The sequence below is a fragment of the Grammomys surdaster genome, unplaced genomic scaffold (genome assembly GCF_004785775.1).
Source record: "Grammomys surdaster isolate TR1022 unplaced genomic scaffold, NIH_TR_1.0 126398, whole genome shotgun sequence".
Lineage (NCBI taxonomy): Eukaryota > Metazoa > Chordata > Mammalia > Rodentia > Muridae > Grammomys > Grammomys surdaster.
This window is the reverse complement of record NW_021621192.1, coordinates 1,120,608-1,144,896: the sequence shown is the minus strand read 5'-3', so window position 1 is coordinate 1,144,896 and position 24,289 is coordinate 1,120,608. Positions and strand designations below refer to the sequence as shown.

Here is a 24,289-nt window from a genome sequence, read left to right as displayed (position 1 = left end):
TCTAACCAAACTTGTTAGGTCTCACTTCAACCTAAACTAACAATTCTGCTGTGAGAATCATGATGCTGAAGACTGCACTACAAGCAGAATATGTAACTTTTACCACTTGTTACCCAGACTTTAAGGAATTGCTTTCTGTTCTGTATATTCCCACTCTGGTCATATATTGTTTGGACAAATAGAGTTGAGCTGAATTCTGGAAATCCTTATAAGTCTGATACACAATTGTATAGATATGTGAACCTATTTCTACCAAGCAAGTCTTTCCTATGTACTCCAATGACTAGATAAGAATCTTGAGTTAGCTAAATAATTTCTTCAGTTAGCTCCTTCAATTGTCATATGAAGGCATAATCAAAATACAAGTTAGCATAAATTTTCTCACTTGCTTTTTTGTTTGTGTTAGTTAAAACATGTACTCCAGCACGATGCTGGAGTGGCTTCTCATCTTTAATGAGCCATGTTTTATTTTACCCAAATGAGTTCTGTGCATATGGAGTGGCTTAAAATAGAAATTATTTTTTTATATCCAAGCAATTCAGAATTTTTTGTAATGCCCTGGAAATCTGAGAGAGCGTCTATAGTAGGCTAAAACACATTTGAGGTTTTTATCTTTGCAAACTGTGAGAGTTGGTCTATATGGGGGGGGGGGATCCTTCCAAATATGATTAAGTTAAAGATCTTTTCGTTTGATTATTTGTTTGTTTTGTTTTTTGAGACAGAGTTTCTTTGGGTTGCCCTGGCTGTCCTGAACCTTTCTTCATAGACCAGACTGGCCTCAGTCTCAGAGATCTGCCTGCATCTGCCTCCTAAGTACTGGTATTATAGGCATGTGCCATCACACCCAGCCCTAAATGAATGATCTTATCATGGAGAAATGGTCCTAGATTATCTGTCTGGGCTTGAGATGCAGCATAAGAATCTTCAAAATGGAAAAGGAGAGGAAATCTGATTTACACAAAAGAAGGGTTGGCAATGAGTCCCAAAGCCAAGGAGTGGTGGTACTGATCAGTATGAGTGGGTTTCCCCTGAGAAGTCTTTAAGGTGTGATTCTGGACCAGTGATACTGATTGGACTTCCAGTCTATAGAACTTTAAAAAAATGCATTTATGCCATTATGAGCTGTTACGCTTGTAGTCACTTGTTATTGAAGCAATAAGACATTATCTTTGCTCATTAGAAGTGTCATTCAAGGGTAACTAGCATCAGAGACTTATAAAAAGCTATGAATTCAATTAATGAACACTACTTTTTTATATAGGACATATAAATACTAGTGTCAAAGGTCTCTAAGAACTGAAAACAAAATCTTATTAAGAACCAGCTGTTTTAAAGTTGCATTAGTGAAAGGATGAAGAGTAGAATAACCCAGTGGATCCTGCTTACCTTGCCATTCTAATGTGTTTGGCCTTTATCAGACAGATTCTGGTGTAGTAACTTTTAATCTCCTGGGCTATCTTCCATGATAAGAGTGTTTCCCTTCATCTGGTGTCCACTGGCCATACCAAAGTGTCTATCTTCATGGTGGTTAAGGTGAACGGACTCCTTGAGCCATGGTATCACCCTAACCTCTGGAAAGGATGGAAACTAAGGTCAGTCATCTGGCTGGTTAACTCTCAGCTAACATTTTCCTCACCAAGATGAGTGTAAGCTTCTCTGGTCCCCAGAGCTCGTGCTTTGTGCATAATGTCATATGTATATTGATAGAACATACACACACACACACACACATATACATATACATACATATATATATATGTATATATATATATATATATATATATATATATATATATATATACATATATATATATATATGAAAGAATGACAGAATAATGTCACACTTTCCAGAAAAAAACCTGCTGTGATCTCTCCTGGACTCAGCCTTTTCTGGTTCTTGTTTTAGTACTCATTGTGGTAAAGTGCAGTGTACCTCACTCAGGTGGTGCCCATGATAATGGCTTTGCTGAGTCTATGAGTCTTTCTGGGGTTGCTTAACCCTGGAGGTGGTCTTGGAGATGCCCAAACTCAGGAGGACTAAAAATTGTTGGGAGCACAGCTCTACAATTCAAAAGAACCGGTCCAAGCACAGAACCAGGTCACATGCTACCAGGTTGGTTTCTGAGACCACCTAACCAAAATCTTCATCAGCCATTTCTTCAAATATACTATAAAGTATCAAAGACCTCAGAGGATACTTCTTTGCAACATAGCTGACTAAGCATGCAGTTTTGCACACAATACCATCAACACAGGTCCTTTCTCGATGCTTTGGCTATTGACAATAAAATGCAGGTCACAGAAGATAAAATGCTTCTACTCTTCTGATTAACTCAGAGGCACCATGGGCAGAAGCATCTGCTGCCTTTGTTTTTGCAGAATTGCTGAGGGCCTTTTAGGAATCTCTGATCTGCTAATGTGGCTACCGCAGGTCTCACTTTGAGGCAAGATCATAGCACAGCAGCTTCAGCCTGGAGCCAGGAAAATCTAGGAGAATATAAAATGTTAAGGAAAAAACCTCATCAGCATGCAAGCCTTTGCCTTAATAGTTCCTGTATTATGTATTATGCACCTGATCTATCGCTAAGCGTGCTGCAGGCTTTTGCCTCAGTACTAGAAGGAAATTTTCCAAGTGCTTTGTGAAGGAAACTTTTACTTATACATTTGTATTATCACCCCTTCAACTCTTTTTACTGAAGACTACTAAGTTTTGCATCTTCTAGAAAGCAGAACAACTAAGATCCACTTAAAGGCATCTGACTTTGAAGTATTTTTCTGAAATTAAAAAAAAAAAAAACCATGAGAAGGAGCTAAGCAGGAAACAGTGAGATAGGGAATAAGTGTAAGAATTTACTCATCAATCTGGAAGCAATCCCTACCCCTCTGGGTTTGCTTTCTTGTTATTTGGACAGAACCCAGTCAGGCCTGTTTCTTATTATCCTTGAAAGGCACACAAAGCAAGAAAACAATGAGAGGCTTCATTGCTGCACACTAGTTGGGCCATATGGGTAAATGACCACAGTCCTCTTTTTTATTTCACTTGCAGGATAACAGTTTCAGCCATGTGCTTTATGGACTTCAGCAGGTTTCCTCTGGACACTCAGAACTGTTCTCTAGAGCTGGAAAGCTGTAAGTCTTTCTGCCTGGGGAAACAAGCCCGTATCATTAAAACACATGCTCATGGGGAGATAGGCACGTGCTTAGCAATCATTTAAACATCTTATAATATCTTCCAATTATATGGCTCTGCTTTTTAGTGTTACACTATCTCTCTCTTCTTAATGATGATAACAGATTGTCTTTTGAATGAGGAGATTCAAGGGGAAATGCCTTGGTAATTAAACATTCTGTGATTTTCACAATAGCAATGAAAGGCAGCTCCTTTGGAGGGTGCTTTTTCCTAACATTGGCACTGATTTTCCACATTTGGAAAATCTGATAATACTATAGCTAGACAAGTTCTAATCCTCTTTTAAGTGTGTGCAGGCTCCCCAGAGGAACCCAGCTTGGAGCACAGACTCCCTAGTTGAAGTCCCATTAAGGAGTCTGTGATTCCCGTGCCACATCAATTACTGTTACCCAATATTTGCTTTTGATAAGACATCTTAGAAGTTGACTGCAGTTTTTCTATCATGTGACTGAAGCTCTAAGCCTCAGTGGGAGCTTCCTACCCATCTATCCTTTTCTAGGTCTATTAAAAATTTTTATAACGCAAGAAAAGAAAGTTCTTTACAAACTAAGCCTCATTTTAGAATTTCAACCAAGAGAGGCACAGCAAAAGAAACTTAAAGGCATAGAATAAGCCCACGTGAGGGCAGTATTGTAGCCTAGCCCTGAGGCCTGTCTTAATCTTATATGAGAATGCACACAGAGAGAACACAGAGGAAATTTTCAAACATCACAGAGGGAGAAATGCCACCATCTTGCCAGTCTTCCAGCTCCAGATTTTGGAAATGAAGATGGGGCTGGTGTTTTGTTTTGTCTCCTTTTTGAAGTATGGGTTTGTTCAGTCACTTTGAAAATATCTTTCAATAGGTACCACATGAATGGCATTGAACCAGAAGCTGGGGATTCAGAACTGTATAAAACACGGCTACAGACCTCACCTAACTTCTTTTTTTGTTGTTGTTGTTTTTGTTGTTGTTGTTGTTGTTGTTGTTGTTTTTCGAGACAGGGTTTCTCTGTGTAGCCCTGGCTGTCCTGGAACTCACTCGGTAGACCAGGCTGGGCTCGAACTCAGAAATCCGCCTGCCTCTGCCTCCCAAGTCCTGGGATTAAAGGCGTGCGCCACCACCGCCCGGCTCTAACCTAACTTTTAACACAGGAACTGTTTCTGTTATTTTAGATGCCTATAATGAAGAGGATCTAATGCTGTACTGGAAACATGGCAACAAGTCCTTAAACACGGAGGAGCACATTTCCCTTTCTCAGTTCTTCATTGAGGAGTTCAGCGCGTCCAGTGGACTGGCTTTCTATAGCAGCACAGGTACAGCACTATGTGCAGATAAGTTTTAGCAACTATTGAGCCCCTGCTGTTTGTGAAGTAAACCCTTCTCTCCCCATTGTGCAAACCTTTCCAACAAGGCATGTTAATTGTACTCTTGGCCCCTCTACTCTGTACTTAGCAGAACACACAAAGTGTTCTTTGAAATACATAAATCACTGCTCAAAACCCTTTACGACCCCCAAACCTTTCAGTGTTTTTCCATCCCATTTAGAAGCAAAGTTAAGTTTCTCATCATGATCTACATCCTGTGTGCTGCTTGGACCTCACCCCAACCTGTGGTCCTCCATCCTGTTGTCAGACACTCATCTCATTTCTTCTGTGTAGCTTGGCTCTGCCCCTGTCCATCTCAGGACCAACAGTCTCCTTTAGTTAGAAGTTTGTAGAATATCGCCCCAAATGGTGATACCCTAATGAGCCTTTCTAAACCAAGCCTCCTTCCTCACTATTTCCAGTCTCCTTGTCTTCACAGCACATACTACTAGCTGAAATAGATGCCTTATTGTCTATTATCTAAGTCTGTCTTTGGAAAGAAGCAGGAAACTCTATCTGCCTTGTTAACCATGTCTTCCCAGATCTTAGAATATGCCTGGTATATGGTAGATGCTCAATAAAAATCAACCAACATAATTAATTTAACGAAATGCACTGTTGCCCTAAGGAGAAAAATCTGTTTAGAATTAGAAATACACTATATACTCTTCATGGTAGTTGATTTATGTCTGATTTGGTAGCATTTGTCCCAGGTGATTTAAAAACTCATGTGGCTGTTAAATAAAGCTAGCACCAGGTTCTTTCTCACCTCCAAAACATCCCACCTCTACAGACAGTTTTCACCATCTTGTTAGTTACTAGTATTACTCTGTGTCATTTCAGGCAGATAAAATATCATTTGTAGTTTAAAGGAGCTATGTTCAGGCTACAAAATGTGACTACAGCTGGCGCTCGAGCTCAGAGCTGCCCTGGCTGGAATCCTATCCCATCTGCTTGGCCATGGCACTTGAGGAGCAAATAGTGAGTTATCTATCTAGAAGCCAGTGTCTTAAGAGGACAACTAACATTTAAACGTCAAAGAAGTGAATTGCATCCCTGGGACCAATGGGTCTCTAGCTACTTAGATCTGGGAGAAATGTCTGGTTTCACCCTGTTCACTTGCATTCTTTAACATTCAACAAATGATGCTGTTAATTTTAATCAAGTTCACTGCATTTTCTGATATGCAAATGACACATATTTGTGTTCCTTGATCACTGACTTATCCCTGGCACGTAGAAAATGCTCAGAATCAAATTGCTGAATAAATGAATATGCGGTATATAATTCGAAAAGAATTTCAGAAGTCTGAAGAGCCCGTGTAATACTAAGAACACCTCATGCAGACAAGCTGTTGTGATGCAGTTTTCCATTTTTCTTGATCATCTCTTATATATGATGCCAGGAGTTTAATGTTTTTAGTCCTCAGTTCAATTAAGCCAGTATTTAAATAAATGAATGTATACAATGAACAGTGATGCATATGAATTTTAATTTTTATTATTTCTATGATAAAGTAACTTCATGATAAATTATGACTATAATTGGTCAGTTTTAATGTTATCATAATGTGATACAAGGAGCATGGAAATCAAAGGGTGGTATTTCTATACAGATATATACAATGTATCTATACGTTTATATCTATTATACCTATTGCACTTCTTAGGATTTTGAAACATAAGTATCCATGAATATATTCAGTAGAAATACAACTATTCCTTTAAATGCAGAGGATAAAGTGTTCCAATTTCTAACTCTACCTCTAAATCATTGCATTTAGTCCACTATCTGTGCCTGTCACCCAGGCAGGATCAACACTAGGTAATTTTTATCCTCTTCTCTTCACATCGTAGAGCCTGTCAAAAATCAGACAAAACATCACTGAAAATCTGTTCACAAAGATGCTTTTATGTATTTTTTAAATGAAATATGAAGCCTTAACATTCCAGTATGTTTTTACTTTTAAGAAGTAGAACATTAGCTCCTTTGAGAAATGGACTAAGATAGAATTGATTTCAAATGTGTATACTTATATAGCATGATGCAAGTTGCTTTAAATTAAAAGGAAAACTAATAGAAGACTCATTAACAGCCAGGTGGTGGTGGCGCACATGCCTTTAATCCCAGCACTTGGGAGGCAGAGGCAGACAGATTTCTGAGTTCGAGGCCAGCCTAGTCTACAGAGTGAGTTCCAGAACAGCCAAGGCTACACAGAGAAACCCTGTCTCAAAAAGCAAAACAAAAAACAAAAAAAAAAAACAAAAAGAAGAAGACTCATTAACAAAAACTCATATTTATTATTGAAGAAATTATTTATACCTATATGGGTATTTTGTATGTGCCTGTGCATTCTAAATTTATAAGAATTAGTTGGAGATTGGGGATAGTTTCAATTTTATTTCAATACATTCTAGTTCTAAATTTGTTTTAAAATGCACATTTTTAATGAGAAGAAATAAAATGTGTTCTAATAGTAGAAAAATACAAGATCAAGGCATTCTGAAAGCTATGTTCGTATATCAAATTAATAGTTGTATCCCGATTGAACAAGTTTCTAGTTTTCAGAAAGATGAGACCAATTTCAGTTCATGAGTAAATAACAGGTCTGCCTCACACTATCCGTAAATTTTTAATGTGGTATCCTTCTGTTTAAAATATTAGCTTCACCAAAAATGATTATAAATATGTTTTTTTATCCCTATCATCATAACTACCAACTATGACCAACATCTTCAAATTGCTATACTAGATAGATAGATAGATAGATAGATAGATAGATAGATAGATAGATAAACAGACGTATAGATAAATCCATGCATATGGGTCTCACTGTAAAAGCTGGAAATTGGAGGTGCAGAAAGTCATTTTCCATTTGTAGTGGTGTCTTGTTTTTTTCTTACAAGGCTTTCATTATTATCATTGCCTCTACACAAACCCATGGCCACCCAGTAACATCAACAAGCTTTCACTACTGTCTTGGGGTTGCACCCCAATTACTGCCAGCCCTTCCCTCACAGTCTTTAGTTCTGCTTCTTTCTACTGGTGGAGGCAATCGGAGACAACTACCGCCCCCCAAATACTCATGCCAAAAATTTAATTCACATTGCAAAAGGATGATGCCATACACATAAAGGTATGACAGGTTTATAGCTCACATTATGAGCTTCCTAGAAAGAGCAATCCAGCCTGCCAGGCAGGTCTGACGGAGCTGAGAACACCAAAGGAAAGAAGGAACTGGCTTGGAATTTTATGGAGGTTTGGGGGTAGAGTAAAGGCAGAGGATGTTCCCTTTGATTGAGGAGACAATGGTTAAAGTTTTCATGAGATGCCAAAAGAGATTTTGGGGGTTTTTTATGTGCTTGCACATATTTTTTATTATTATTATTATTATTATTATTATATTTTGTTTTTGGCTTTAGTTTGTTATTTATGAGACAGAAAGAGACATATAAATGAGGCCTGGGAACTCTCAGTATTTTAGGAATAAATATGAAGTCAGATTCTTTATTACACTGACTGGAGTAATGATTTGACAGTCTTACAAGGTAGAATGACCTGTTGGATGAGTAAAGGAGCCTACATCCACCCACAGTACCATCTTCTTCTTCCCTCCTGATCCACAGGCTAGAGCAGCATTCTCCCTTCATGGTTAATCCTTTGTACCAGCCCCACCAATAAAACCCCTGATGATAATTCTTCAGAAAAAATGCTAAGAAAGGAGAAGCCTTGGTTAGTGATATATATTTCTGATGCTCTGGGTTTAACCCTTAGCATTGCAAAATAATAATAAATAGTAATGATGACCATTTTTCGAAAGAATCATCACCTAAATTTATTTCAAGAACTCAATAATGAACAGAAAACTACATACAACCGGCAGTCTATATCCACTGCTGTCACATACAGGGACTCATCCAATTGTGAGTTGAAATTTGTAAACGTATTTGTACTAGCATGAACATAACTATGTGTTGTCATAACTTCCTAAGCAATACAGCATAACAGCTATTTGCATTGTACTTACATTGTATTAGGCACTATAAATAAATGAAAATATTTAAAATATATGGATAAATATAAATGGGTTTTATGCCAATAATAACACACTATCTTATATGAGCACCTGTACTTCAATAGATATCAATGACCAAGGGTTTCAGGGACCAGTCTCTTTATAAATTGTTGAAACAACTATACCGTAATTTTATCTTTCTTTAGGAATAACATTTGTAATTATTATTTATTTTAACCTTCCAACAATAATCTGAAGCTATAGAGGTTGGTATATGATTCCACACTTCAGCCATAATCAAAACTTTCAATTGCACACACAGTAAAGTGAATGTCTAAACAAAACATTGACACTTTGCAAGCTTCTGGCTAATATCAAGTGCAAATATGCATCAGTGGATAGAACAAATAGTAGTGTGTACTTTTAACTTTACAATGCTCTGCCGGGTGTTTCATTTATTTCCACCACTAATGAAATTTGTAATCTTCAGGTGTGTATGTTTCAAGGCATCTGTGTCAGTGAACAGTGAGAATCTTGGAGTCTAATAAGATGAGAAATAGAATGATCAATTAACTGAGAATCAGAGGCTAGACGAAGAACCTCCCAGTTCAATGTAGTTGTACTAGTACTCAGTGTTAGACCCATTTACCTGTCCCTCCCAACAAGTTTCCCATTTGCGTTCCCTAAGAAATTACTTCTAAAAGTAGTAGAGGCGTTCACTAGCTTTATATTACCTGTGATTCTGTTTTACAATTTGAACTACTATAGTCTCTAGGTTTTGAATCATTTCATTTCAAAATTGTACTTGGCACGTACAAATAAAACTATACACCATTCATAAAGTATATTTGATGTTTATTCATGACCTTATTTCAGTAATTTTTAAGGTTAATGCATGGTTATTACTATGCATTAAAAAGTATGAATAAGGGGCTGGAGAGATGGCTCAATAGTTAAAATCACAGTCTGCTCTTCCACAAGACCCAGGTGAAATTCCCATCAACCACATAATAGCTCTCAACCATCTGTAACTCTAGTTCTGGGTGATCGAGTTCCCTCTTCTGTCCTCCATGAGCAATAGCTATGCACATAATGCACATACCTACATATATATATATATACATATATATATATATATATGTATATATATATATATGTATACAAGCAAAACATCTACACATAAAAACAAAAATGATATAATAATATAAATAAGTATGAATGAATAATGAAAACATAATTATTCAATACAGGCTGGGAATCATGATGAATAACACTCAAAGATGTCCTAAAGATGGTTTGAAATTTTAGATTTAAACGTCTTTATATACTCTGGTTTCTCTTAAGAGCATACAAATCTTCCACCTTTTAAAGCTTCCATATAGTAAATGTAAAAATGAGAATTCTGTTCAGTTTGCTACAGATATGACAACAGTGGTATTTTTTCACCAGATTATATAACATCACCAACATAAGCTTATAGAATTCCAACAATATGCAAAGAAATATCACCATTTAATTTTCTCTCTGCAGACTTATTGTGATGTCTGTGAAACTTCAGAGTAATGAACACATGTTAAAGATGCCCCATCTTTTCTTTGAATCCTTAGCATTCCAGATTCCAAGCAAAGGGCCAGTGATCTACTCCAAACCTTTCCTTACAGTCAAATGTTCTTCATCATTCATAGCAGCTGATAAATGACTATTCACTGTGATACACGGCCATCACTTAGCACTGTTCTTTTTTAATGCAAATCTTATTGGTTATTTTATTTATTTACATTTCAAATGTTATCCTTCTTCCCAGTTAAATCCCCTCCTCCTCCCCCATCTCTCCTGCTTCTATGAGGGTGCTCCCCCCACCCACCTCACTACCCTTAACACTGTTCTTAAAGAAATACTGCAAACAATATAAGTGTGCAAAATTACACACGTGCAATGTAATTGCTATTCACTCCCCAGCTGGGCTCTAGAAGGTACGTCATCCTTTCTGGTGAATAATTGAGTAGGCTGTAGTTCAGGCTGTCTCAAAGCGTTAGCATTCCAAGTGCAGGTGAGAACCAGCTGGTGCTGAGTAAGCAGAAATGGTATATCACGGTCTACAATCTCTGAGAACTTCCTGTCTGAAGAATATGTTGTGTGGCTAAGCCTGTTTAATGATAACCGGTTTGTCTGTCTGTCTGTCTGTCTGTCTGTCTGTTTGTTTTTCTCCTAGGGTGGTACTACAGACTTTTCATCAACTTTGTGCTACGGAGGCACATTTTCTTCTTTGTACTACAGACCTATTTCCCAGCCATGTTGATGGTAATGCTGTCGTGGGTTTCATTCTGGATTGACCGGAGAGCTGTCCCTGCAAGAGTCTCCCTAGGTAAATAAAACTTTCCGTTTGTTGTAAAAATTACAATCCAGAGGGAAAGCCAAGGAGGTAAATAAATATGGACGCTACATGGAGGAGCGAGGAGAGTGGGGGATTCGTCAGGATGCGGCCACGTGTTCGGGCTAAGATGTTTATCTTTAGCTGATTCCATGGACAACTTGCAGCTGGGCTCATCCTTTGGCCATCAAGTGTTTGGGGGTGAAGGTGTTCCTGACTTATCAGCTGAGTGAGCATAAGCAAAGATGGTACAGTTATGAAGCAAAAATGAACCACTTAAATTCTTTTTGCCACTAAAGCAACCACATTTCCCTTACCCCAAGTTGGTTTGGCTTTGCAAGGCAAACTTTTGTAGCATCCTTAAAGTAATTCACACTGCACTCTTGGTTTCTTAATAAATCCCAGGGCAGAGAATGCTAAATTTGGGAAGATAGGTACTGATCAGAAATTAGAACTTAACTCAAAGGTCAGAGTGAGATTCAATGATGGTAGAATTTCCAGGGAAACGCCGTGCCTGCCTCATTAAGTCACCACACAGGGATGATTGCCTAATCCTTCTAGCATGTTAGATGCCACTGTCATACAATCTGATTTGTGGGAGCCATTTCAGAACCACTTGGTGGTCACTGCGTCCTTGTAACGTGGAATGTGCCAAGCTAGGCACTTGGAAGAAGACATGTTAGTTAATGAGGACCCAGGAACTAATGCCACTTGCCTTCTTGACTGGTATAGGACAATTTCTGGTTTCCTGTAATTTTTTTTCTTTTTTTACCTGTAGAGCTCAGTCCTGAGAGATTTTAATACATGCTTCACAATCGTTGTAATCGTTGTAACTGTAATAAAATTCATCCCGGAAAGGATCGTTTTTGAAGTTAATGTTCACAAATTTTATGCATACTTCAAAAGATCACTTGAAGACATAAATTATTAATATTAATAATGTGTTCACCTCTTTCCCCTATAAAAGCCACAGTCTGCGAGCATATCAGACTTGAATGTCTTCAAGGGAAAATATCATCTGAATGAGTAATCAAATTATTTTGACTGTGCCTTCATATCAGAACATCTGTGTCCTGATCCCAGTACTACAGGGGCAAGCACAGACCCAAATGAAAGTCTGAGGGCACATGCGAGTACCCACAGGAGACTGAGAAAGGCATTCAGTCTAGGAGTATATTAGCATGACTTCTAACCATATCCCTCAAGTTGACTGCTCTGCACTTACATGGTAAGGATGGCACCTGTAATAGCTAGTAGGCTGAAGTGAAGTATGAATGCAGAAATACGATATTCAAGCCTCTTTGAACCTCTGTCCTCCTATATCTGTGTTTATCCCTGAGTGATAGGAAATTTTTGCTTATTTATGTAAATTAGCATCAAAATCAAAGCAACCTCTTTCCCGTGGTTACTGCCACAAACTGTAGCTTTCCCATAACACTGCTTGATTCCCAGGCTTTAACTTCCTACTACCCTCAAACTCTGCCTGTGTTTCTTACCTTTCTAACTGCAGTGCTATTCAGTTCCTAGAAGACATAGGGTGGTATTTCAAAACATGGTTATAATGTTTATTGATCAAATTGGATAATTAACATTGTCACCTCATCATTACTTGTGTTTGGTGCTTTTGAACCCCCAGTAATTGACAAGTTGTATTGTACGCTATGATGAACTATAGTCCCCATTGTGGCAGAAAATCCACTTTGCTTGTGACTGTGTACCCACTACTAGCCTCTCTCTAACTCCACATTCCCTTACCCTTCCCATCCTTTTATAATTAAAATTATGCGTAATGCTAACATTTTAAATAACTTTAGCACCTGCGGGAATGAGCAGAACTTTTCTCTCTTTTCTGACTTCATTTAATGTAGTCTTCCAGTTCCACCCACTTGCTACAAACAATAGGCTATCACTTTTAGGATCTATAGTACTTCATTCTGTACATGGACATTTTTCATTCATATATCTATCTTTTCATTTTTATAGCATTTGTTATTGGTACAAACTAATTAGCTTCATTATGACACTTTTATTGGGTACATTTTGATCACTTTTCATCCCCTATTACCATATTCTATTTTCTACCCCACGTTGTTTCCCTTCCTGTGCTCCAAACTTCTCCTTCTTTTATATATTATCTCTATTGTTTTGGTTTTCCTATATGTGAGTGGCGTGTTCTCGCCCGCGAGTAACACAGACACCAAAGTTCTTCAGCAGATCTTTATTACGATGTTATAGAGGAAAGACCCGCTGGGAAAAAGCCGGCTGATGGGAACCGGCTGGCGGAAAAGGCCCCGAGCCCCGGGAAGGCCCTGGTTAAATACCCCCTGGAGTGATGTGTACATATCTGGTTGGTTAAATGCCCATAAAATTCTATATGCCCCGGGAAGGGCTTGTGACTTCGCGCGCTTTCCCCTCACACAAAGACAGTAAATTACAGAACTTGTGAGAGCGTCAGATTCTCAGAGATGTCTCTGCTTTCTACGGCTCTCTACATCTCCCCCTTTTTGTTTTAAATGAGAATCACAGGCACTGGCCATTTCCCGTGTCTTAGGCTAGTTGATGTTCTCCCATAGCCAGCATCAAAGAATGGTGAGCTCCCTGTCTTAGGCTACGAGGGTTGCACCCACACCTGGCATTCTTGCCAGCAAGAATGTGCACCCAGGTTGTGGCCACTCGTAATGCCCGTCATGGGGTAAACTCACACCACCTGGTGTACCTCTGGCATATGGCATCAACCTATTCCCGTCGTTGGGACCAATGGCAGCTGGCCTGGAGACAAAATTATAGAGCTGTCCTTGGTCTGTCTGGCACGGTACCAATCAAAACTCAAACTCTAGCCCGATCAAGCAAATTCCATTATGGGGGAATAAGCGATCAAGGACTAATAGTTTGATACAGTCTCTCCCACCTTACCAGGTGCAATGGAAACGAGTCCTCTGGGTGCAAAGGCTAGGGGAAACCGAGAGAGATGCAAACACCCATCCCTGTGCAATGGAGTCACCTCCTAGGGGTGCAAGGGCTGTTTGCCTCAATATTCAGGTACCAGAGCTACACAGACAAGGACCAGTCAGACTAAAACTCCTCGCTGACCCAATGCAATGGGCTGAACCCTTGGGGTGCAGTAGCTGAGGATCTATTTGTTGGCTATTTCTTTAGCATAGATAACCAGATTTCGGGAGATGAACCTTGTTCTAAGGCTGCAAGTGTTTGGGTAATCACGACTTTGTCACGTTTCTGTTGAGCTCTGAGCTTGCAAACCAACCAGAGTATGAACACTAATCCACAACACAGGGTTGTACCAAACATGCCTACTCCCACCCACTCTTCAAAGAAAGAGAAGGCTGAAGAGATCCAGGTGGAGAGTCCTTCAGTCAGCGAAACGTCCACACGCGTTGCGTTGATGGCTGCCACCGCTGCTCGCAACTTTTCGAGAAGTTCATCAAATCCTTCTGACCATTCTCCTGCTAGGTAACGAGACAATTGTCTGGACAAATTAGCTGCTCGAGTAAAGTTTTCATATTGAACACTAGTAATACGGATTGCTCCTAGACTTCTCTCACATCCCAGTTGTGCCAATTGAAAAAGGATATCTATTCTTTCTTCTACCAAGTCTAGGCGCTGATTAACAATCATCAATCCGCCTTTCAATTCAGCATTAGTAGAAGTATGGAGGTTGGCTGCCTCTGTCACTGTAGCGGACAGCTGATTTAAGGCTGCTGCTGTTTGGACTTTGGTTGACATAGCAATCCCAGCAGCTGTAGCTGCAATGGCAGTGACTGATATCGCCGTTATTATGGCTGCAGTTATGCCAAAGTCTCTCTTTTGTCTGAATAATGATAGAGTAGAGGGTGTCTCAACAGGAACAGGAACCCATCGTGGCACTCTGGCAACCATGGCACGTTTAGCTTGTCCAACAGCCCAACACTGAGACATCATGCATGAATCATTAGTGCATTTTTCAAATGAGGAGTTTGAGAGAATAAACAAGAAAGGTGGAAAAACACACACTGGTGTAGGTGAAAATACTGTTTGATTTACAATGATCCTGTTAACTCCAGTAATTAACTGAATAGGATTTGTCAACTGAGGGACCGGATCTGAACTCTGTTTCACCATAGTTCCATTAATAACTCCTGTAAAGGATGTTCTTCCTGTCGCTCCACCCTGGAGAAAGGCTAGTGAATTGAGGTCGGTACAACTGCCATTAACTCCACAGAGTAGCCACTTGTGAAAGGGATTCATACTAGCGCTCTGTAGAAAAGGACCCTTTCTCATTACTGCACTAGCTCCAGGATCTCCCAACATATTGGGTGAAAAGGAAAAGGTTTCATTGGTATCTGCCCATCGTTTTACTCTGGATTGACAATCAGACCAAGGCAGAACAGCTCCCTCATCTTCTAGACTACAAAAAGGAGAGACCTTAGGTTGACGAGGACGCTCTCCATCAATAAGTTTGGGTGATAAAAATGGCTGGTTGTAAAAAGGACTGTGAGAACTCTTTGACATAACTATTGTCCTTTTCATTATCATTCTTTTTTTGTTGTTAGTTTAACCCAGTCTCTCTTTTCATAAAACCACCCCAAGGTTCTCTTCGAGAGAGTTATACAGTTTCCTGTCTCAGTAATCTGAAAACAGAGAGAACCCCGTTCAGGCAAGGAACGATTTTCTCCCAGGGGGGCCTGCGTTTTATCATAGGGAAGATAAGGTAGCCCCATGGTTTTATTAGTTGTAAGAAATCTTGGAAATACCATGGCATCATGTCTAACAGGTATAGGTTTAGGAAAAGCAGATAATATAGCCCATCGTTGTTCTCCCCGTATACTAGGAACCCAATTTTGGAGGGTCCAGATTAGGACTGGAAACATCTGTAGATGAATTCTTCGGGGTGTCATCTTCAGTCGTCACGAGCCTTCGCGTCAGTCGCTCTGGTAGCCAGAATGGATTGTCTTCTTCCTGTGGAAAAAACACAGACCGCTCCCCTGGATCCTATTAAAATAGGATCCGGGCCTTTCATTGTCCGGTCAAGATGTCCTTTCACTTGACCATCTCCTTTGGCCTATCAGGCTCTAAGCAATGACGGTCAGCAGCCGAATGGCCCTGACTGTCCAAAATTTAAAAATTGAAAGCAAAGAGTGCTATAGAAACAGTGACTCGTGGCACTGAGTGTAGAGCCTCCTCGACTCCCCCTTTTTGTTTTAAAAAATAAGATTTAAGAGTACGATGATCCCGTTCTATAATGTCTTGTCCTTGAGGATTGTATGGTAGACCTGTCAGGTGGGTCACCTCCATTTGGCGACAGAATTGTCCAAACTTCTGAGAAGTATATGTTGGTCCATTATTGGTTTTGAGAATTTTAGGCTTTTCCCAGGCACTCCAGGCCTCAAGGCAATGCTGGATAACATGTGCTGCCTTTTCTCCCGATAACGGGGAGGCAAAAATGATTCCAGAACAGGTGTCAATAGAAACATGTAAATATTGAAGTCTCCCAAAAGATGGGATATGAGTAACATCCATTTGTCATGATTAATCATGTGTAAGTCTTTAAGGCTTAACACCATTATGAAAATTGAGGACACTGAGAAGAAGTTTTGTTATTTTACTTGTACACTTTCTAGAAATATTAAATTATAGTCTCAAGCTATTATTATTTTGATGATATAAGAAATGAGATTGTATGGCCAATTGTTTCTATATGGTCTATAATTTGACTGGTATACAAATCTGTTCTGGCATTGTCCTGGGTTCTAGGCAATCTAATGAATCCTTAAATGTCTTATAAAGAAACAGTACATGCTTCTTAAATTAAGCTGTATTTCTATAATTAACTGTAAAATTTGAGAATTAGTAATATCTAAAAAAAAAGCAACAATTTTAAGTAGTTACAAACCATGAGCCATATACTGGCTATGAGTGTACCAATTGAAAGCTTGAATTTTCAGCATTTCAAACAGTGCCTACAGCACATAATTTAATTATTTGTGTTGAAGCAGGGGAAAATTCAAGAAAATGAACATGTGATATAATTACATATACTGTCTAATAAATTGATGAGGCATCTGTAAATATAGTAAATATTTTTTCTATGGGCTGCATGTGAATTTATAGGAAAACAAAAGCTTGTATAGAGAACAACTGTTAACAACTTGTCTTATGGATAATGATTATCAATTTTGTCTAAAAACTTTGCCAAGTAATAGGTCAAATATCATTATTTTCTAATAATCAACTTAATTTTTATTTGGAATAAAGAATTAGCATTTCATCTAAAATATTTTCAAGATTCTATCTTACAATCTTGTATTAACACTGTAATAGTTTCAAAATAAGATGTTCAAACTTTACTTGTAGATAGATGAATCCACATTAATGGTTTCTTTGGCCAAGGTCTGTTGTGAGCACATGAGTAATAATAATGTAAATCCTCTTATGGTAAGTTTAAGATGAGGTTTTAGCCAATTAATATCTGTTAACTTGATTTTTAAGAATCATTAAAAGTAAACCAATTTTTGTATATACGCCTGTAAGCCAGAAGAGGGCGCTAAATCTCACTACGAATGATTGTGAGCCACCATGGGTTGCTGGGAATTGAACTCTAAATATTTGTAGTTGTGAGCCTAGCCTTTAACGGCTGAGCCATCTCTCTAGCTCCCATTATCCATTCTTATTGGAATTTTCTGTGTCACAATCTGTTTAAGATGTAACTGAATTCTCAAATATTATAAATATATTGTCTTTGAATCTTTTCTGGAGCAAGACGTTCTAAAATTTCAAAACTCATTGTATTAGAGCAAGGGCGTACAGAAAAACTCCTTTTAGAGATATCAGTTAACAAAATGAATAAAATACACTGAGAGATTTAAATGTTTAATTTCTGTATTAAAGCAATAACAAATTTTTATATAAGACTATTAATCATTCTTTGAAGCAACCTGTTTAAAGATATTGTTTCATGGGCTCCCAAGAATCACTAATAAATTCATTGGATTTAAATCTCATCACCTTTACCAGGATGTAAAGGAACAATAAAAACAATCTCTCAAATCTATAATAATTTTATGTATTTACTAGAATGGTAACTGACGTAGGCAAGACAGGTTGTAATGTCTCATTAATTTCATAAATCTTAAATTTGAACTTTGTTTTTGGCTTAACTGAAAAAGCAACTCCTTTTAGTTGAATGAGGGATCAGACAAACACCAAGTTAAAGGCACTCTTGTCTTCTAATAATTGTTACATCAGTCCCAGTATCTATTAATTCTTACTGGGGAGAGTAGCTTTTATTGTATTTTGCCAAACATTTGGAGCTATTGCCATAGCAGCAAATCTCTCAAACTTCATGGCTGTAAAATTAGCATCAAACCCATGCTTTTGAACTAACTCAGCAAGTTCTTTAATAGAAATATATTCTACCGATGTGTAAACACAACTTCTTTCCACAGCTTTAAACACTGGAAAGGCTTGAAACATCTTTCTTTTTATCTTTCTCTGAAAGGATTGTAGTTGCACCGAGCTTGTCTGCATAAGGCAGCAGTGTGCTCAAAATTGCAGCAGGGAGTGCTGCCTGAGAATTCCAGGGGGCGGGGGAGCTGTAAGCGCGCGCTTTTTAATCTCCGCCTCCCTTTGTTCTCTACTCTGCGGCTGCAGCCGCCCACGTGAATGGAAACCTTCCGCCTCAAAGAGGACTACTTCTTTGTCTCCTTCCACCTCATAAGGGACTATTTTTCTATCTCTCTCTGGCTCTCGCTTGGAAGAGCCAGACCTCCCCGATTCATATTCATATAATTTCAGATTTTGCAATTCCTCTACTGGATATAGAGGCATTCTATGTGCAAAAGACTCTCCCAGAGACTCTTTTCGGTCTCTAATTCCCTCCCGCAGATCTAACATCTGGGGAATCCGTAGACATGTCTACCCAAGCTGGCACCCTCAGCTTGAAAACCCAAGCTGGAACCCTCAGCTTGAAAACCCAAGCTGGAACCCTCAGCTTGGAAACGCTTCCCAGAAACAGTTACTGGTGATATTTTATCTTGAATCTCTTTTAGTATTTCCTGACTCGCCACAATAGCTGAACTATACTTTTGATCTTGTAATTTTCACAATGAGTGTGTGCCTGGCCTCAACTTTCCATTCTGCTGTCCCTTAGTCAGATCTCCTTTTAGCCTGTCCCAGGAGGCGAGTGTCAGCGTTCTCCTGCAGGCAAATGGATCTCTCTCACTAACAAAGTTTTTTCTGCAGAGCCGGTCACAATTGACTGCAAGGCCACATGCTGTTTGTTATCTTATCTCCGGGGGAATCTGACTCTCAGAGAGAAGGGCTCTGGGCTCACTCCCGGCTAATTAATTATGCTAAGGCTCTGCCTGCTCGTAAAACCTGCCGGATCAAAGCAGCTAAAGCCAAACTTTTTCTTGCCTTTTAAAAACCCCAGAAAAGAGCTGGAAGAAGGGAAAAGGCCAAACTTTTCCTCAACTCTGCTGAACTTCAGCAGCCCGGAAGGCTGTTGGAAGGGGGGGCAGGGCCAGCTCAAGCGGCGGCAAGATTTAAACAGGCAAACTGGTGAAAGCAATACAACAGCAGGAGAAAATGGGTGAAAGCTGGCACTAAGATAACAAAATTTTCACTGCTGCTTGTGATTTAGGGGAAATATGAAAAGATTCAAGATTAAACATACCTCGCTGATTCTGTCTTCCACTGCAGTGACTTCTTCTTTTTTTTTGTTTAACTCCGCTTGGGAGGTCCTTCTCCGCAAGGTACCTTCAAATTTCTTCCCGGGATTTCTGCACCAATATGTGAGTGGCGTGTTCTCGCCCGCGAGTAACACAGACACCAAAGTTCTTCAGCAGATCTTTATTACGATGTTATAGAGGAAAGACCCGCTGGGAAAAAGCCGGCTGATGGGAACCGGCTGGCGGAAAAGGCCCCGAGCCCCGGGAAGGCCCTGGTTAAATACCCCCTGGAGTGATGTGTACATATCTGGTTGGTTAAATGCCCATAAAATTCTATATGCCCCGGGAAGGGCTTGTGACTTCGCGCGCTTTCCCCTCACACAAAGACAGTAAATTACAGAACTTGTGAGAGCGTCAGATTCTCAGAGATGTCTCTGCTTTCTACGGCTCTCTACACCTATAATTGTTATTGTTACCTGCATACACACACAATGTAAATGTACTATTGAGTACTTTTCGTGTATGTATATTTTAGGGCTAACACTCTATACTAAACAACTACTTAAGGAATTTATCCCTATGAAAGATTGATTCTCCTTCACTCAGTAAGCATTGACTGCCTGTAGTTTTTCATCTCAGGGAGGGGCCTTGGCAACTGATGTTGTCTTGTTCTCATTTAGGTAACCATATTGTTCAGATGTAGTGGGCATAGACTTCCTGTCCTATATAGAAAACATAATCCTGCAGCAGACATCCTGGTCCTCTGACTCTGAGAATTTTCTCTTTTCCTTGTTGTTTCCTAAGAGTTAGGGGTAGGGATTGTGTTTTAGATGCACAAATTGAGGCTGGGCACCTATGGTCAGTTGTTGTCTTCATTTTGATCAATTGTGGATTACTGTAATAGTCTGTGTACTGCAAAAAGATGCTTCATCCAGTATAACTTATAAATAAATTCTAATACTCATCCTTATACCTAAGATAAGTGTAGCCCCCATCCATATATCTATTGATAAGGACTTATGCTGAGTATTACAGATCTTAGTTATTTTGAATAATATAGCAATTAACATCCATGTGCATTTATCTCATTAATTATCTCATTAATATGTTGATATTGTTTCTTTCTGATATATATCCAAATGTGGTGTAGCTAGATTGTATAATAAATCTATTTTTAGTATCTTATGGAGCTTCCATACTGTTTTTCATAAACCTTTTAGTGTCTGTGTGTGTATGTGTCTGTCTGTCTGTCTGTCTGTCTGTCTTTTCCTGTCTGAGTCTCTCTGTTTGGCTGTGTGTGTGTGTGTGTGTGTATTTGCACACACACCTTTGTTGGCCATTTTAATTGGGGTAAAGTGATTACTCATTGCAGTTGGGTTTGCATTTCCAATGTGTACAAAGAATTTGAGCATTTTTTTAACACAATTTGTAGAAAAATGAATTTCTTCTTTTGAGAAGTATGTACTTGTATTCTTTTCTCATTAATAATCACTTATTTTGTTAAGTAAGTTTTTAATGTATACTATGTACTTTGGTGATAATTCCTTTGTCAAACTAATGGGTTAGTAAGCAAAAATATTTTATTATGTAGGTAGTCTGGTCACTATGTTTGTTTCTTTTACTGTGCAGAAACTCATTGTCTGTACCAATGTTTTGAAGTGTCCCCCTATATTTTCTTCTAGTACTTTAGAATTTCATGTGTAAAATTCTAAGTGATCCTATTGGTTTCTTCAGAGTTTGTAATAAATTTTCACTGAAAGTAGTGAGAAGTTTGGTCTCATTAAATAGCTCAGGATGTGATTTTTTTCTAAAAGGTTAGTCACAGTGTAGAATCTGAAACTACCTGCTAGATGAAAAATCACTGGTCTGTTTTGTATTGTGAACAGATCTTTCACCCACAGGCTTAGATACTTGAAAAGCATTAGCTTACAGAGTAACCTCCAGATCTCTCAAAGATTCCTGCAATTTACTGTATAATATCAGAAAGCAAATTGATATTTGTCCCGGCCTGAGCTGCTGCTCCGGTCTGCGGGTCAGAGTCTAGCAAGAGAGAGAGTGGGGATGGAAGGGCAAGAGATGCGAAGAATGAAGACAAGACAGAGAGTCTAAGTCTCCTTTATTCAAAGGAAATCATGGGTATATATAAGCACAACCAGGGGAACACAGCTGAAGACACTTTACCACGTGTGCCTTGCAGCTGGGGGCACTAAACAACAAAACAAGATATGTGAGGGAAAAAATGTTTATTAGAGTGTGCTCAGCTGTTGTGGGCTGTTGAAGACAGGTCTCTTGTCAGGGTACATGGCTTGAGATGGCTGCAAAGATGATAGCTGCTTTCTGCTAGGAGTCGGCTCCCAACAGATATTTCCATTAATTCCTCGTAAAAATTGAGGAATAGAAGGTTTGCAATGACATATGTAAGTCTGGCAGCATTGTAGGGCAGACTTGAAAGTGAGAGTCACATAATTAACAATCAACATCCTTGTTCTTGATGTGACAGAGTGAACAGCCCAAGTTTAAGAAAATCAGAACCAAATACTACACCAATTGGGATGATTGGGTTTTTGTTGTTGTTGTTGTTTTGTTTTGTTTTGTTTTGTTTTTCTTTCCTCCCTCTAATTTCAGATTTTTTTGGATATTTTATTTACATTTCAGATGTTATACCCTTACCCCATTCCCCACCACCACCTAGGAACCCCCTAACCCATCCCCCTCCTCCTGCTTCTATGAGGATGTGCCTACACTCACCGCCCCACTCCCACCTCCCCACCCTCGAATTCCCCCACACTCTTCATCCAGCCTTCATGAGACCAAGGGTCTCCTCTTCCACCTATGCCCAACAAGGCCTTCCTCCCCTACATATACAGCTGGAGCCATGGGTCCCTCCCTATGTGCTCCCAGGCTGGTGGTTTAGACCCTGGGAGCTCTGGTTAGTTGGTATTGTTACTCTCCTCATGGGGTCGCAAACCCTTTCAGCTCCTTCAGTCTTCTCTCTAACTCCTCCATTGGGAACCCCTTGACCAGTTCAATGTTTAGCTGTGAACATCTGCCTCTGTATATGTCAGGCTCTGGCAGAGCTCTAAGGACACAGCTGTATCAGCCTCCTGTCAGCATGCACTTCCTGACTTCCACATCATGTCTACCTTTGGTGACTGCACATGGGATGGGTACCCAAGTGGAACAGTTTCCAGACGGCCCCTCCTTCAGTTTCTGTCCCACACTTTGTCTCCATATTTGCTCCCTTGAGTATTTTGTTACTCCTTCTAAGGAGGACCAAAGCACCCACACTTGGTCTTTGCCTTGTTCTTTTGAATAAAAAATGGCATATCACTGAAAATAAGGAGGATAGAAAATGATCGAGAGCTTACAATGAATGTGCAAAGCCCCATGTTTGATCAGCAGTACCACAAATAATAAACCAATAGATGATCAAGTTGCTGTCTAGTTCTCGCTTGATTCCTATAACTAACTGATGGTGTTCCTCAAAATAGCTTTTGTTCTTTGGTTTGTAAAAATACTGCATAAACTTCACATCCCACCATACAACATGGTTTATGTTTGTGCACACATGCAAGAGAAATTCATTTAATCAGCACAGAAATTACCAGTCTTTAATAACAATCACTAGACTCTGGTACCCCTATGAATAGAAATTGCTGCTTCTGGCCACTGAGAGGTGCTATGATATATAGTTCATACTTTTTCTTTATGTGCTCCATATTGTCCTTCTAGCTATGCCTATAGGAAAAACATTCTTAAAAGAAAAATGCCTTCTTACATGAAGGCAAATAAAGACCACTCCCTCCCTTAGGAAAACTATTTATAGTACTTCACTGAAGGGGTTAACAAAGTCATAAGTCCCAACAAGTGATGTCTGTGAGCCTACTGCTGTCATCATGGTTAATGAACTACTGATCCATCATGCCTGGCCAAAGATGGCCAATAAAATGCAGACATGAAGAATCCTCCCCAGACTGCCCTTAATTCACCCACGCATGTGCTTAAAAGTTAATATGGTGAAACTGCAAGGGCTCAGGAGGGCTGAGTCAAATGGCCTGACTAAATATTTTCTCATAACATCTTTCTAACTATGCATACTGATATCAGTAGGTGGGAATGTAATTTCCTAATGCATTAGATGACCTTTCCTTGACTAAATGGTCACTTCATGTGATTCAAAACCCCTTTATTGGGATGTTCAGTTTAATGGATCTGCAAGGAATACCATTTGTCAAGATTAATGTGTTTCTAAGGGATGGCTCGGGACATAATAGGTATGTTTAATGTGGCTCTAATCGTCCCGGCTTCCACTTCTATTGCTCTAAGAATTTATGCCAGTTATCTTACCATTTACTCCTCCATCCAACAATTCCTCCTCCCCACTGTCTCATTAATTTTATCATTAGTATTATTGCTAATTTTATGCAGTAAAAATATGTACTGCCAGTGATTAAAACAAATAAAGAACTGGTAAACTAGTTAGGCTAAACACCCTTTTAAGAGAAAATGATTGATACTTAACTCCTCCCTGGAAAATATAGATATTGTGGTTTATTTTTATTAATCCAAATAGTTGATTGTTCTGGTGTACACTCATAACTCATGAACACTTATAACTTTTCTAACCCATTATTTTATCCACTAAGTCTAAATTTCTGTCTATTGAAAAACATTAAAGTTTTACGTTGCTTGTCTTATAAAAT

The 24,289-nt window shown here is 39.1% G+C and overlaps 1 protein-coding gene across 1 annotated transcript in view; it reads left to right on the top strand.

Moving 5' to 3' along the window:
- The window catches only part of Gabrr3 (gamma-aminobutyric acid type A receptor rho3 subunit), a 57,652-nt gene that overhangs the window by 20,723 nt on the left and 12,640 nt on the right, over positions 1-24,289 (top strand). The window contains exons 5-7 of the mRNA XM_028760295.1: positions 2,996-3,129; positions 4,346-4,486; positions 10,765-10,917. Coding sequence (XP_028616128.1) covers positions 2,996-3,129; positions 4,346-4,486; positions 10,765-10,917 — 428 coding nt within the window. The remainder of the gene's footprint in view (positions 1-2,995; positions 3,130-4,345; positions 4,487-10,764; positions 10,918-24,289) is intronic.